Here is a 14,912-nt window from a genome sequence, read left to right as displayed (position 1 = left end):
CAATATGTATATATATAGAGAAATATTTATTAGTACAACACAAAAAGCATTCAAATGTTCTCTAAAAAGTTTATTCAAGACTACTTAGATATATATTAGTATAACATTCTCACAATGGGGAGTGTTTATTAAACCCTTCTATTGTTCAGCACCGAGGAATGTGCCCCTGTTATAAATATGTCATAATGATAAATGCTAATACAGGCTCTCTATACTGGATTATAATTTGCAGAAAGTACAGTAGTTATAGTAAACCAATAATCCCTACCCCACCCCAACATTCTGATCAACATATCTTTACAATACAACCTTGAAATGGATCCATATAGCATTAAATAATAAGTACATTTATATATACACACACAATGGGTGCTACAATTAATAATAAGGAGCAGTAGGAGGTGGACCTCTGGGCTGTAAGGACCAATCCGAGTAATCAGAACAACTGGCACCATGATGGAGTTTGGGCAAGCAGCAGCCAAGGGGATCTGATTCTGAGCACAAGATCATTTGAGGGTCTCTTAACGGCTCTCTGTTACCCATTCTCCCAATTCTTCCCTAAGCCTTCTCAGTTGCTCTACCTCTTCTGCTCTGGAAATTAGTCAGGGAAAGGAACTTTCAAGGATAATTAATAAGTGGGAATGGGATACTTTGATAATAAGGTTCACAAATCAAAGATGCATATAAGGTACATGAAATAAGCCCCCGATATTTCAAACCCTTTAATAGGTACTTACATACACCCCCCATCAGGCTAAACATGGTCAGAACTAGGGGTAGGCAAAAGAGTCACGAGCCAAGGGGCGCAAAGCTTGGAGGGCGCCATGTACCATCCCTTGTACCATCCCTTTTGCCTACCCCTAGTCCAGCTGAGTGAGTTCCGCTCTTTAACCTTAAAGTGTGGGCCTGTTCACGCAGGGGGTTGGGGGCCAACGTGGCTGGCCGGGCTGTCTTGGCTTTGAGGCTAACTAATGATTCTCACCTTGTCTTGAGTACCCCATACAGACAATGCAACATGAAGAGGTTCAGTGAAGGAGACAGTGAAGGTGTGTAAGTGTCTGATTGGCTCACTCAGCTCATGAAAAGACAAACATCCAGCCTCATAGTCCAATGAGATCCTGATTCTCCTGCATGAACGCCTATGGGGTAAAGCTATGTCTTCTCTGTTATGTCTCACAATATATATATTGTTCTCTTCTGATATGTATAAACACCAGGACTTGTTATTGTTCCCAAGATAGAACTGAGCTCCTTTCCTCCCTATACTGGAATAGGCCACCCCTACTGCCCAGCACCACAATTTACTGACCTCCATATCCCAATAATGTCGCCCTGAGGTGAAGCTCTTTGTGCTTAAAGCCTGAAAACATTCAAATCTCTCTGGTGTTTTGGGGCGACGCTGATCTGTACGTGAGAAGGAGACACATTTCCTGTCGCTTGATATAGAAACATTATTAGCCGCTGTGTTTGTATCCAGTGCCAGGTCTGTAGCCTCCTGCCAACAGAGCCACCATCCCTTTACCCCAGTCACAATCCCAGCTAAGCCTGTGAGTAATGTCTCTGAGATCAGATCCACATCCAGATCCCCTACAGCAGGGACCTTTATATCATCTCTCTCTCTGCCCCCCTCATTATCTGCAGCTCCATGTGATTCTCGTTCCTGTAGGACAGTTAGTGGATCTGCCATGTTGCACAGCTCCTCAATGTGACGGATCTTCATGGAAAGCTCGTCCTTCTTTATTTCCAGCTGGTGGATCAGATCAGTGAGTGTGAGTGAGAGCTTCTCTTTCTGACTGGAGATGTCACTCAGGAGTCGCTTCTCTAGGGCTTCCAGCTGTTCCCTGATATCTCTAAACAGGGCGGTGACTCTCTCTGTCTCACCGGCTGATTTTTCTTCCACTTCTCTCCTGCGCTCTTGAAGCCTCTGGGCTCCTCTCTCAGTCTCCTCTCTCTGTGGTCTCAGTTTCTCCAGAACTTTCCTCATTTTTTCTTTCTTCTTCTCAGAAGCCTCACTCAGCAGCTCCACCCTGTGGCCCCTGTGCTCTCCAGCCAGACAGCATGATGAACAGATAGGAGTTCCATCCTCACAGCAGTAATACTCCAGGAGCTTGTTGTGGGTGGAACATTTTCTGTTGCTGAAGGAGATGGTGGGTTCAATTAAGACATGTTCCACTGACTTGTTGTGCTTCTGTAAGTGTGCATCACACAGAGAGTTCTCGCACTGCACACAGGACTTTACAGCGGGCACAGGAGTGTTGCAGTAAGTGCAGAAGATCTGAGTTCCATCATGTTCTGGATGAGTGTAAAGAAAGCCCTCTGCTATGTTGCCCAGAGTTCTGGTCCTCTGCAGGGCTGGGCGCTTCTCAAACTCAGTTCTGCATTCAGGGCAGGAATAATGCCCAAATCCCTCCTGGGCATCCAGCACCCTCCCAATGCAGCCCTGGCAGAAGTTGTTGCCACATGGTAGGGATACAGGATCAGTATAAATGCTCAGGCAGATGGAGCAATTAAGCTCATCTACAAGATCAAAAGATGCCATCACTCGAAGCAGCACAGAGAAATGAAACCTAATGTGTTGAAACATTCAGAGTACAGAAAGGGGTGGGGAACTGGTTACACAGGTTTTTTTAGTCATCACCTTTTTTTAAGGAAATTCAACGTAACCATAACCTTTTGCGTAATAAGGTAATTTCTCAACAGACACATTCCAGAAGTCAATACAGTACTGACTGGCAGATTGGGTTATTTTATGACAAACTGTCCTTCTCCCCTTTGACTAAATTTGCCCCAGTATGTGTGAAACACCGCCCTGTCTTGAATCTTGAAAACAAATGTAATTCTAATTATATTACTATATACATACATAATACATACATAAGCAGCTCCCAGCTTTTACTCTCCCTATTTATTAAGACCTCTTTAGGGGTGAGCATTTGCAAGGGCGCTTCATTTCAAAGTGATTCATTTACAAGTGATCTGGAAGAGTTTAACAAGGAAAGCTACAAGGAGAGACAACACAGAGGACTACGTTAAGGACATAACACTGCTACCGGCTAGAAACTGCAATGGCAAAGTTAATTATTTTTGCTGTGTTTGCATGCACGGTGCTCCCTAAGGTAGTTACTTCCTTTAACCGTCCTATTGTCTGTCTGTATTTTATTTACATATCTTCTTCTCTACTCCCTTCCACATACTCCAGCTCTTATACACTTTACAACTACTTGCAACACCTTTGTCCTCCAGTTACTAACAAGACCCGGATATGCCGTCACTTCAAATACTCTTCCCACATCTTTTCCCTCTTTTCCCTACTTTTGCTAGCTGCAGGGGATATCTCTCCAAACCCTGGACCCTGCTCCATACCAACATATACCTCGTTTTCCTGCCAACTTACGCAAATCTTCTCGTTCCTCTACTTTCTCTAACCTTATTCAGATTCCGACTCTTCCTTCTTCCTGTCTTCCCTTTTCTTGTGCACTTCTTAACACCCGCTCTTTAACTAACAAATCCACATTAATCCATGATCATTATTGCTCTAATTCACTTAGTCTTCTTGCACTAACAGAAACCTGGCTCTCACAGAATGATACCGCCATTGAGGCTGCACTCTCTCATGGCGGTCTATCTTTCTCTCACACCCCCCGAACCATTGGACGTGGTGGGGGAGTCAGAATTCTCCTCTCCTCTCGCTGTTGGTCCAAACCTATTCCTATTCCTATAGCCTTCTCATTTAACTCTTTTGAGGTGCATGCCATTAACATCTTCCCCCTCTCTCTGTGTGTGTAGCTGTCATTTACAGACCCCCATCAGCCTCCTCCTCTGCTGCCTTCCTTTCTGACTTTGACACCTGCCTTTCTTTCTTCCTCTGCACTGACAGCCCTGCAATCATTCTTGGGGATTTCAACTTCCACATTGATGATGCTTCACAATCCTGGCCCTCTCGTTTTCTCCACCTAACCTCCTCCTTTGAGCTCCAGCAGTGGACAAACACCCCTACTCATAAGGATGGCCACTTTCTGGATCTAGTGTTTACTTATAACTCTCTCTCTCTCTGGTTTTAACAGTGAACCCTTCCCCCTTTCCGATCACAATTTGGTTACATTTTCCACCTCTCACTCTCCCTGCCCACCTTCTTCTTCCCCCACTGTCTTAGTCCGGGATACACGTGACATTGACCTTCCAGCCTTAGCTCAGTCTTTCAGGTCCAGTCTCATTTCCCTTAAGGAAACGTCTGATCCTGATATCCTGGTAAATTAGTATAATCACAAACTATCCTCAACCATTGGCTCATTTGCCCCTTTACAGGCTAAGCTTTCACATGCTCTGAACCCACGACCCTGGCTGAATTCACAAACCAGATACATACGCTCCTACACGAGATGTGGAAGAAATCCCGTACACAAGCAGACTTTATTCACTATAAATTTCTATTGTCCTGCCTCAATTCTGCCTTGTCAAAAGCCAAACAAGAGTACTACAGTACCCTTATAAACAATCACAAATCCAACCCACGACGCCTGTTTTCTCTATTCAATACTCTTCTCTATCCCTCATCAACAGTATCAGTCAACCAGACACACTCTCCTCAGGACTTTTCTGATTTCTTTAAAGACAAAGTAGAGTCCATCCACAATCAGATCCCTACTTCTACTAATGTAAACCAGCTCCTCCTTCCTAAACCCCCTTCTGCATGTCTTAATTCCTTCCCTCTGGTAACAATGTCTGAAGTCTCCAAGCTTCTTTTGTCCTCCCCACTCACAACTTGCCCCCTTGACCCTATGCCCTCTTCTCTGCTCAAACACTGTACTGCAGAGCTTACACACTACTTACTCACATCTTCAATTCTTCTCTAGCTTCTGGAACCTTCCCTTCTTCTTTCAAACAGGCCTGTGTAAAGCCTATTCTTAAAAAGGCCACGCTTGACCCAGCCTGTCTATCAAATTACCGTTCCTGTCTCCCTTCTACCACTTGCCTCTAAACTCCTAGAGCGTATTGTGTTCTCCCGTATTACTAACTTTCTACACACCCATGATCTGTTGGACCCTCTACAATCTGGTTTCCGGCCTGGTCACTCTACTGAGACTGCTTTGTGCAGAGTTACAAATGATCTTCAGGTTGCCAAAGCCAAAGGTCATTTCTCCATCCTTCTCCTCCTTGACCTATCATATGCATTTGATACAGTTGATCACTCTTTCCTGATGCAGATTCTCTATTCACTTGGCATCCGTAACCAGGCTGCATCTTGGCTCTCTTCTTACCTTTCTAACCGAACATTCACTGTCTCCTATGATAACAAAACCTCATCTCGAGTTCCACTTAATGTGGGGGTGCCTCAAGGCTCCGTACTTTGTCCACTGTTGTTCTCCCTGTACACTCTGTCTTTGGGAGATTTCATCCATTCATTTGGCTTTAATTATCATCTGTATGCTGATGATACCCAAATATATTTATCCACCCCTTCATTAACAGCTGAAACAGAGGCTCAGATCTCTAACTGCCTCCTGGCTATCTCAAATTGGATGAACCAGCTCCACCTCAAACTCAACCTAACACTGAACTAATCATCTTTCCACCTAAGCCTGGTCCTACTCCCCTATTTACTATCTCTATTGATGGCTCATTAATCCTGTCAACTCAGCTCGCTGTCTGGGGGGAATCTTTGACTCCTCTCTCTCCTTCTCTGATCATATTAACACCACTGTCAAAACCTGTCACTTTTTCTTACGCAATATTGCCAAAATCTGTCCCTTCCTTTCACCTGATACATCCAAAACTCTCATGCATGCTCTCATCCTATCCCGACTAGATTACTGTAACCTTCTACTAACTGGCCTCCCTAACTGCCATCTCTCCCCTCTACAGTCTGTATTAAACACTGCTGCCAGAATTCTCCTCCTCTCATCCAAAAGGTACAGGCCCCTCCGCTGCTGAAGTCCTTATCATGGCTTCCTATAAAACAAAGAATAACTTCTCCTAAACTCCTCCTCATAACCTTCCCTTCATTCCTCTGCACCTCACTACATCTCATCTTTTGTCTCTCTATATGTTCCTGCCGAAACCTCCGCTCCTCTCAGACCAACCGCTTGGTTGTACCCCCCACTACTACTGCTGTTTCCCGTATCAAACCCTTCTCTCTTGTGACTCCTTATATTTGGAATGCCATTCCCGAATCTCTCAGGAGAGAATCCTCCTTCAGTGTTTTTAAAACAAAACTCAAAGACTCCCTCTGGGAGCACCTGGATAACAGCTGAACTGGCACTTATATAACATTGTAACAAACTGTAACTCACAGCACCTTAATACCCCTCTGAATTGTGTCTGTATGTTACCCTCCCATTTAGACTGTAAGCTCTATGGGGTAGGGTCCTCTAGCCTTTTGTTTCCTTGACACTGAGCACTTAATCTGTATTGTAATTATATTTTATATTAATGTGAATTGTATTTCTAATAATGCACTTATTGTTACTTTTTATTCCAATGACCCCTTGTTTGTTACTACTAATTTATTGTTTTGCTGTACAGTGCTTTGCCCTCAAGGAGCGCTTTACAAATAAAAATATACATACATACATACATACATACATAATTGCACTCGCTGTAGAACCCCCACCACCATAAATCAGAGAAAAATAGCAGGTGTTGCAGGAGTCCAGCCCACACAGAATGGATTTATTGGCAGAAACATGCCCTTCCAATCCACATGTCTTAGTTGAATATATAGTGCAACTTCCTAATGAGTTTGGAACCCATTCTCCATATAATCATGTAAACTTAAGACACGAGGTATGGAAGACTTCCTCTTAACAGTTGAAATGTATTGCTGTGACTCCTTCATAACAGCTAGACAGTGACACAATGTTTTCTCCTCACCTCTCCCTAACAAAGACTGCTGTCCCTTCCTCTACCACTGCCAGAATGCCCCCCGTATTTCCTGTCCCTGTTTGCTTTATTCCCTTTTCAGTACCAACAACTTTCACAGTTCAATTTAGGAAGCACTAACATCTAGCAGCTAAACTAATTATATATTATCTATTTAACAATTCACATGTTGCCTCCTTACAAACAAACATACTAATGGGATTTTGAAGATAAAAGCAATAAAAACCCAGGTATTAATCTTACAAATACATCCTAAGAATTTTATCAAAATAATAACCACCTGTATCTCTCAGAAATACAAAAAGAATTCCCACATTGGAATCCCCAATGCTCCTCCAAAATATCACTGGTAGGTCAACATGGCGGCGCATTTCGTGCTATAATGCACTTGAGATGAAGTTACAATTATAGTAACATTGATAAGTCATAAAGCAAAAATCATAAGACAAAACTCCCTTAGTTAACATTCATTACATAGTCCTGCCTGTCTCAAAAATTGTCCTTTGGGTTTTTTGTGAGTGACATTTGCAATGGTTTCTGAATGACAATATAACTGCATTACATTCATAATTTACTCTATATAAGATACATAACTGTGTGTGTTATCCAAAAGCAACACACCCATGTTCTCCCTTTAATCTGTAATTAAGGATAATTATTTACAGAGGGTTCACAGGTCTGATGTAAGATTGTGGTGGGGCTAGTGTGATAATTGTTATTCACACTGAGTATCCCAAGTACTCTATACCAGATCGATACACATCAAATATTTTTAACTGTTTTTAAAGTAATTAATTTGACCTCATGAATTATTTTTTAACAGAGCTAATAAATGTTACGTTTTGGTAACTGTTTTGGTATCAGTGGATTGAGAAATGCCTATTAAAGATTTGGCACTTTAATCACTATAAGCACTTGATATTTATTAATTCTTTAATGAATTTGCACAATTGATGAAATAACCACAATGTTTTTTTTATCAAATGAAATTCATTTGTCACAATGAATTTTACATAAGAATGAATTGAGTATTTTTCCAGTATTGCTTTCTCTTAATCCACACATATCACTCTTTATTTATAAACTTTGGATAGTACGACAGAAGAACTCTTCTGGTAGTTTCTTTCCTTTAGGACATTTTCCAACAAATTTGTATTCATAGAGTTGTCAGCACAGCCATAAAAGATTGGACGTAATACTGGCAAAGGTGTTTTGTTAGGAGGTGCGGATATATATAAAAAATCTGGTGAGAATTTAGCCCCCATGACCGTGACACACTTTTTAAAAGTATTGACCAATGCCAAAAAGAAAAACAACTGTAAGTTTGAAGAAACTGTATAGCCTTCAATAGAAAATTATTCATGGAATTATTATATATACTGAAATTATTGAGGCTTTTATACCTAGGGGCAGATTTATTAAGTTTCATATTCTTGTATTGTTTTTTTTGATTTAATTCACAATTTCAAATTTAAAACCACCAACTCAAATTTATATTAGAATGTGAGATGTATCACTCCTCCACAATGGAAACAGTTCTCATTCGATACTTTGCCACCTAAAACCTGAGTCCAATTTTATGTAGAAGTGAATGACAGAAGTCCGTTGAACCATTTGAAGACAGTAATAGCCTTCCTGACATTACAGTTTTTTTCTGAGGAAAACTTAATTTCAATTTCATTCGAACTTTCACATTCTTCCTATTCAATCGAATGTTGGACGTTCAAGTTTGTTTAATGAATAACCTCCCATTCGAGTTATGAGTACATTCAAATTTATTAGAGTTAAAAAAAATCCAAATAACTTTGAAATTTGACCTCTGATAAATAACCCCCTTATAATGTGGGGAACAGATGTCAACTAGAATACACCAAGGGGCAGATTTATCAAAGGTCACAGTTTGAATAAAAAAGACCAAAATGTAATAAAAAAAAAATGTTTTTTTTTTTTCGGGTGAATAGGGTGTGTTCGTTCGAATCCGATTCATACAAATCGAAGTACGATCATATTCTATAGAATTTGATTCTAAGTTTTTTCTAAAAAAAAAAACGTTGATTTTCCAAAGTCCACCAATTGACTCTAAATAGGTTCTAGGAGGTCCCCCATAGGCTAAAAGGTCCAGCATACAGTTTGAGATCTATATGTTGGACCTTCTGTATTTACCTCTTCTTCTTCTGTTGTGTCTTGCATTTGTCTATAGGAAGGAATCCACTGAGATATTTTTGAGGGTGTTTTGACGTTTGACAATGCTTCTCAAGAAGACACTTCTAGGGCTCAGCCTTCTCTTGAAGTCAGAAATGAAAAAGAAGGGGTGAGCCAGCAGCGGAATCAGGACCTTTACAAATATCCAAAGCAGGGGTGCCCAAACTTTTTGCAATGAGGGCCAGATTTGGTGAGGTGAAAATGTGTGGGCCCGATATTCTTTGAACCATTAACATTAAATTACAGGAATCGAGTATTCGTAGCAGTTATAATAGTACTGGCACGTAATAATGCCATACTTCTTTAGTTTACTGTACTGGCACATCAGTACGTCTATTGACACCTTCAGCCCTAAAGAAGTATGCGAAAACATTGCATCTTTACGTTCCAGTACTTGTCTATTACTAACACTTCAGCACACAGGCAGCAGTATAGACCAAGTGGCAGATCATTTCACTAATGTGCCCAAATATTACAGCTATGGGATTCCTGATTGCACTGTGCTGGGGGGCCCTTTTAATTATTATTAATTTCATGATGGAGGCTGAGGGGCTGGTGTAAATTTGAAAATGGACCACAATTGGCCCCCGGGCCGCACTTTGGACATGCCTGATCCAAAGTAACATATAGCCCCCACGTATCCCCCAGTTATACACTCTGTTTTTCTTATCACTTATAGATTTATGAGTTTTCTAGAAACTCGCCTTGTGGTCCACATGATTTTAGGCCAACCTGCTCATCACTAACCTCAGGAACTAACTCAGAACTAAATAATAAAACTAACAATAGCACTAAATATTTTAAGAACATTCTGCTGTAAACTGACCCAATAATAGATAAATCATACTTATTCATTACTTGTTCCACGGATTCACCCAAAAACACCCACTTAAAAGTCTCTGAATAGGGCAATCTGAGATTTTTACCAGAATGGTAGCTTTATAGTGGAGCAGTTTAAAATCTGGTGATCTATGTCAGTAATCCATAACATATCTTTCTCTGTTGTGGCAGAAGTTGATTTGATCAGTGGGCAGCATGAATCATATTCTTCATTGAACTGTTTTAGCGGCACAATTATCAACAGTAACACAATGCCCAAACTCAAAGTAAAATCTATATCACAGGTTAAATGGAACAACATTTAAAATATCCATTTCCTTTTCTCCAATTGAATCGTTTCATCACAGGCCCCTGATAGTTGCTGCTTCAGACAGACCCAGACTCATCTAGTAAAGCCCCCCTTGTGTTCTGTACTGAGCCCAAATCCAGTCTCCCTTTCACCGATTCACAACATTTTCCATTGAACAATTTCCCTATTTTTATTATCCAGTCTGTAATAATAAATTCATCCCCTCAGATACGTCCGTGTTTACTCAACTGATTGATACAAGATCAACAGCCATGAGTTCCTTGAGTTCTATCACTCGTTCTCAAACTTAATATTTAGATTCAGCCTTTAAAATACTTTTTTGTCATTTTCCTTCACATTAAAGATGAGACAAAACATAAAACACAGGCCTGTGGGTTCCACTCATACTCTATGAATGGGAATAAAACAGACGTCTCCAGACCTGCAAACAAATAAGTGGTAAATAAAATGAGTGGATCGCCCATCTCCTGATGTATAGTATGGGTTTTTTATTTGGAGGGGTTGAACTTGATGGACTTTTTTTTTTTTAACCCGATCTAACTATGAAACTATGTAATTATGTAATTATGTAAAAACAAACAGGAGAAATGATTCTACTCACTCTGAATTTTTTTAACTTCAATGAAAATGAAAAAGGCAACGAATAAAACAGAAGCCCAGGATATACCTGCACCATTATTATTAGTCAACAGGACACCCAATAACTGGCAGTTGGTTATTAAGATTTTAATTAGTAACAAATGAAACATTCATTACAAAATACCCTAATTAAAAATAGTAGGAAGTTGTGCGTCTGATAAGGGGAAGTAGGCATATTGGCAAGTAGGATGTGTAAAAAAATAAATAATTCTAGGGCCATGTGGGAAAAATTGTTTCTTTCCTGAAAAGTTTCAGTAATGATGAAAATGTTTGAAATAGTGGTTGACAAAAAAAAGTCTAATAGCCCCCAATCAAGCTTACAACATTGAACAGGAGAGGTTAAAAGATTTACATGACGTGTTTTCAGGTTACAATGTATCCGTGTCACAAGGTTTTCTTTTCACTCCAAAGGTTGTTTATTAAAGAGCCCTGACTATGGTGGGATGTAGTCACACTGGAGAAGAGAGATGTACAAACATTGAGAGAGTCTAAGTTTAAAGTGATAATGTTAAAAAAAAGTTTTGTAAAAGAGCAAACTTGTTTTTTTTATATTTAATTTTAAAATCTGACATGGGACATATTGTCAGTTTCCCAAGTGCTCCCAGTCATGTGACTTGTGCTCTGATAAACTTCAGTCACTCTTTGGATATCACTCCCTCCCCCAAAAGCCCATCAGCAGAACAATGGGAAGGTAACCAGATAGAAGCTCCCTAACACAAGATAACAGCTGCCTGGTAGATCTAAGAACAGCCCTCAATAGTAAAATCCAGGTCCCACTGAGACACATTCAGTTACATTGAGTAGGAGAAACAACAGCCTGCCAGAAAGCAGTTCCATCCTAAAGTGCTGGCTCTTTCTGAAATCACATGACCAGGCAAAATGAGCTGAGATGCACCTACACACCAATATTACAACTAAAAAAATACACTTGCTGCTTCAGGAATGACATTTTATATTGTACAGTGAATTATTTGCAGTGTCAACAGTGTCATTTAAAAATAAAAACTACATAAAAATCATGATATAATCTCTTTAAACACAGAGAAAGGGCAAACAAACTCACCATGGCTGCACCTTTATAGGCAGTTATTATAGTTAGTAAAGCTTGCACTCACCAGTTCAGGGCAAGGAAGGTGAGGAGGCGACTGAGAACCAGATACAAGGAACAGGAGGTCCTCATCAGTCCTATTTTTTAAGAAACTGATATTTCTGACACTCAGTGAGGACGTTCCTCTGGGGTGTTTCCACAAAAAACTCACCCAATAAACCTGCTCTGCACAGTTTAGAACTTATATGAATATGCTTTAATGAACAGCCTGGGAATATGAATACAATATAATAATAATAATACAGCAGGGAGCACAATGTGGAGACCAGATGAAAAACATTTTAGACAGTTAAATCCAACCTGCAGTTCTCACTCCCCCTTGATGTGCTATTGGGAAGTTGGGGCACAACAGTATAGGGGACAGTCTCAGAATGAATTAGAAAACATGAATTTCAACTACATTCCCCCATCAGATTTACCTCTGATGTTCAGCTGGTAATAGAATTATATTAGTACAGTGGGCAAACAGGAATTCTTTAACAAGAATGTGATTATCTCTAGTTCCATACAATCACCATCTAAATGTATGTGAGGGATGAGGTTTATTTACAATAATGATTTGTGTGTAGAGCTGGAGCAAGTTGGACAGAGTTTAACCCCCCCAGTTCAGTGTAAGTGTCTGATTGGCTCATGCAGCTCATAAAGGGACAAACATCGAGCCTCATAGTCCAATGAGATCCTGACTACTGCAGGAAGGTTTGTTGGATAATTTTATGTCTTTCCTGTCATGTCTCACTTAATAATAATTTATACATTTGTACAAACACCAGGACTTGTTATTATGCCCAATCCAGGACTGACCCCCTCTCTATACTGGGATAGGCCACCCTTACTCTCCACTCCCCTGATTCACTGACCTCCACTTGCCAGTAATGTCGCCCTGAGGAGAAACTCTTGGTACATAAAGCCTGAGGAAGCTGAAATCTCTCTGGGGTTTGTAAGTTGCACAGGCCTGTATGTGATTAGGAGGCACATTTCTTGTCCCCTGATACAGATACAAGATTCCCAGCCGTGTTTATATCCAGTAACAGGTCTGTAGCCTCCTGCCCATAGATCCACCTTCCCTTTACCCCAGTCACAATGGCAGCTAAGCCTGTGAGTAATGTCTCTGAGATCAGATCCACATCCAGATCCCCTACAGCAGGGACCTTTATATCATGTCTCTCTCTGCCCCCCTCATTATCTGCAGCTCCATGTGATTCCCGTTCCTGTAGGACAGTGAGTGGATCTGCCATGTTGCACAGCTCCTCAATGTGACGGATCTTCATGGAAAGCTCGTCCTTCTTTATTTCCAGCTGGCGACTCAGATCCCAGAGTTCAAGTGAAACCGTGACCTTCTGCAAGGAGAGCTGAATGTGTAGTTGTTCTTCTAGAAGATTCAGATGTTCCCTGATGTCTCCAAAGAGGTCGCTAATCTGCTGTTATACCTATTGCTTTTTCTTTCACTTCTCTCCTGCAGGTTTTGGATTTTCTCCTCCACCTCCTCTGTCTCTGGCTTCAGTTTCTCTTCCACTTCTTACCTCTTCTCTATAGCCCATAACCCGAGACTAGGGTTGCCACCTTTACTGAAAAAAATAACCGGCCGGTGGGGGACGGGTACAAAAAGGAGGTGGCCCAAGATGCAAAAAGGGGAGGGGCCACGCAGCATGACGCAAAATGGGGCTGCGCAACATCGCGGTGATGCCAAGAACACTGCAAAAAAGGTAAGTTCTGCACAAATGGGGGCAGGCCTAGGGCTTTTTTTTAAAGGGTATTATAAATTACCGGCAACTGCGTTGCCGGTAAATTTGTAATACTGGTCCTGGCCTTGGCAGGTGTTTTACCGGCTAGGTGGCAACCCTACCCGAGACTAATGGAGGGCTGCTGAGCCCTAATTGCACAGCAAGCATAGTGGGCAGCCTAGTCTGGTGCCGCAGGATAGAAATGAGCAAATGTCAAGTGTTTCTTTGTTGTTATATTGGAGATTTCCCAGAAAACTGGATATTCAGCAGATTGTAGCAACAAACAGCCTGAGCCCATGTGGTGAATTCCATGACTCTGAGCTGAGTGTTCATTGTCTCACGGTCACAAGCAACTAATATTTCCCATTATCCTCAGTCATGTGAATCATATTAACGCTTAGGAGCCCAGCCTAGAAACTCTCTCTCATACCTCCCAACATTTTGGAAGTAAAAAGAGGGACAAAAAATTTTTTCCCGCACGTAGCGCAGCAATTTTTGACCACACCCTTTCTGTGGCCACACCCCCTAATTACCATGTTTGTTTTACAAAATTTGGCAGGTTATGAAAGTTTGAAAATATTTCTCCTTATCTAAACTGTGTTTTTGTGTCTCAAAATTGTTACAAAGTATCTTATTTGCACCTGTTGGCTGTTCTGGGCTCTCTGCTAAAAGCCAATTAAGTGAGAAACTTTGTTTCTTTTTCTGGCTGTTCAGTGCAGAGAAAAGAGGGACTTTCCAGTACAAATGAGGGACTGCTGGTTGAGCTGTCAAAAGAGGGACTGTCCCTCCGAAAAAGGGACAGTTGGGAGGTCTGTCTCTCTCTGGGATATTCTTATCAATTGCTGGAAATAGAGTTTAGTAAAACAGGAGAAGCTGCTCAAGCTGCTGTTTCCCCTCTTATTTAAATACAGAGAGATGAATGTGTATTAATTCTATTATACAGCAGTGACAGTTTCACACACAATGTTCCCGCCTGTTTCCTGTCACGGTGTGAGACACAGACAAGGGGCTGTAGAATAAGGAAAGTATCAGTGAGACGCAGGACACGCCCCTTCATACAATCTCAGTGACGGCAGAACGCGCGCACAGCACGTAACGTTGAGCTGCAGGCGCCACAATACGAGGGAGGGGCTTAATTAGAGTTCGCGGATTTGATTGGACCGCAGAATATCAACAGGAAGCGTGCGCTGCGCGTGGTCACGAGGTTCGTGCT

The 14,912-nt window shown here is 41.2% G+C and overlaps 1 protein-coding gene across 1 annotated transcript; it reads right to left on the bottom strand.

Annotated features, from left to right (window-relative positions):
- LOC108704232 (E3 ubiquitin-protein ligase TRIM11) lies at positions 1 to 2,543 on the bottom strand. The gene has a single exon (XM_018240692.2). It carries the CDS (start codon positions 2,537 to 2,539, stop codon positions 965 to 967), a length of 1,575 nt encoding a protein of 524 aa, XP_018096181.1. The 5' UTR covers positions 2,540 to 2,543; the 3' UTR covers positions 1 to 964.
- Between the last annotated feature and the right edge of the window lie 12,369 nt (positions 2,544 to 14,912).

This window comes from Xenopus laevis, chromosome 9_10S (assembly GCF_017654675.1).
Source record: "Xenopus laevis strain J_2021 chromosome 9_10S, Xenopus_laevis_v10.1, whole genome shotgun sequence".
Classification (NCBI taxonomy): Eukaryota; Metazoa; Chordata; class Amphibia; order Anura; family Pipidae; genus Xenopus; species Xenopus laevis.
The sequence above is the reverse complement of the archived record's forward strand: the minus strand, read 5'-3'. Positions and strand labels throughout refer to the sequence as shown.

Bases quoted from the DNA above. Each gene is read 5' to 3' on its own strand.
- LOC108704232 (XM_018240692.2), bottom strand. From the start codon at position 2,539: ATGGCATCTTTTGATCTTGTAGATGAGCTTAATTGCTCCATCTGCCTG.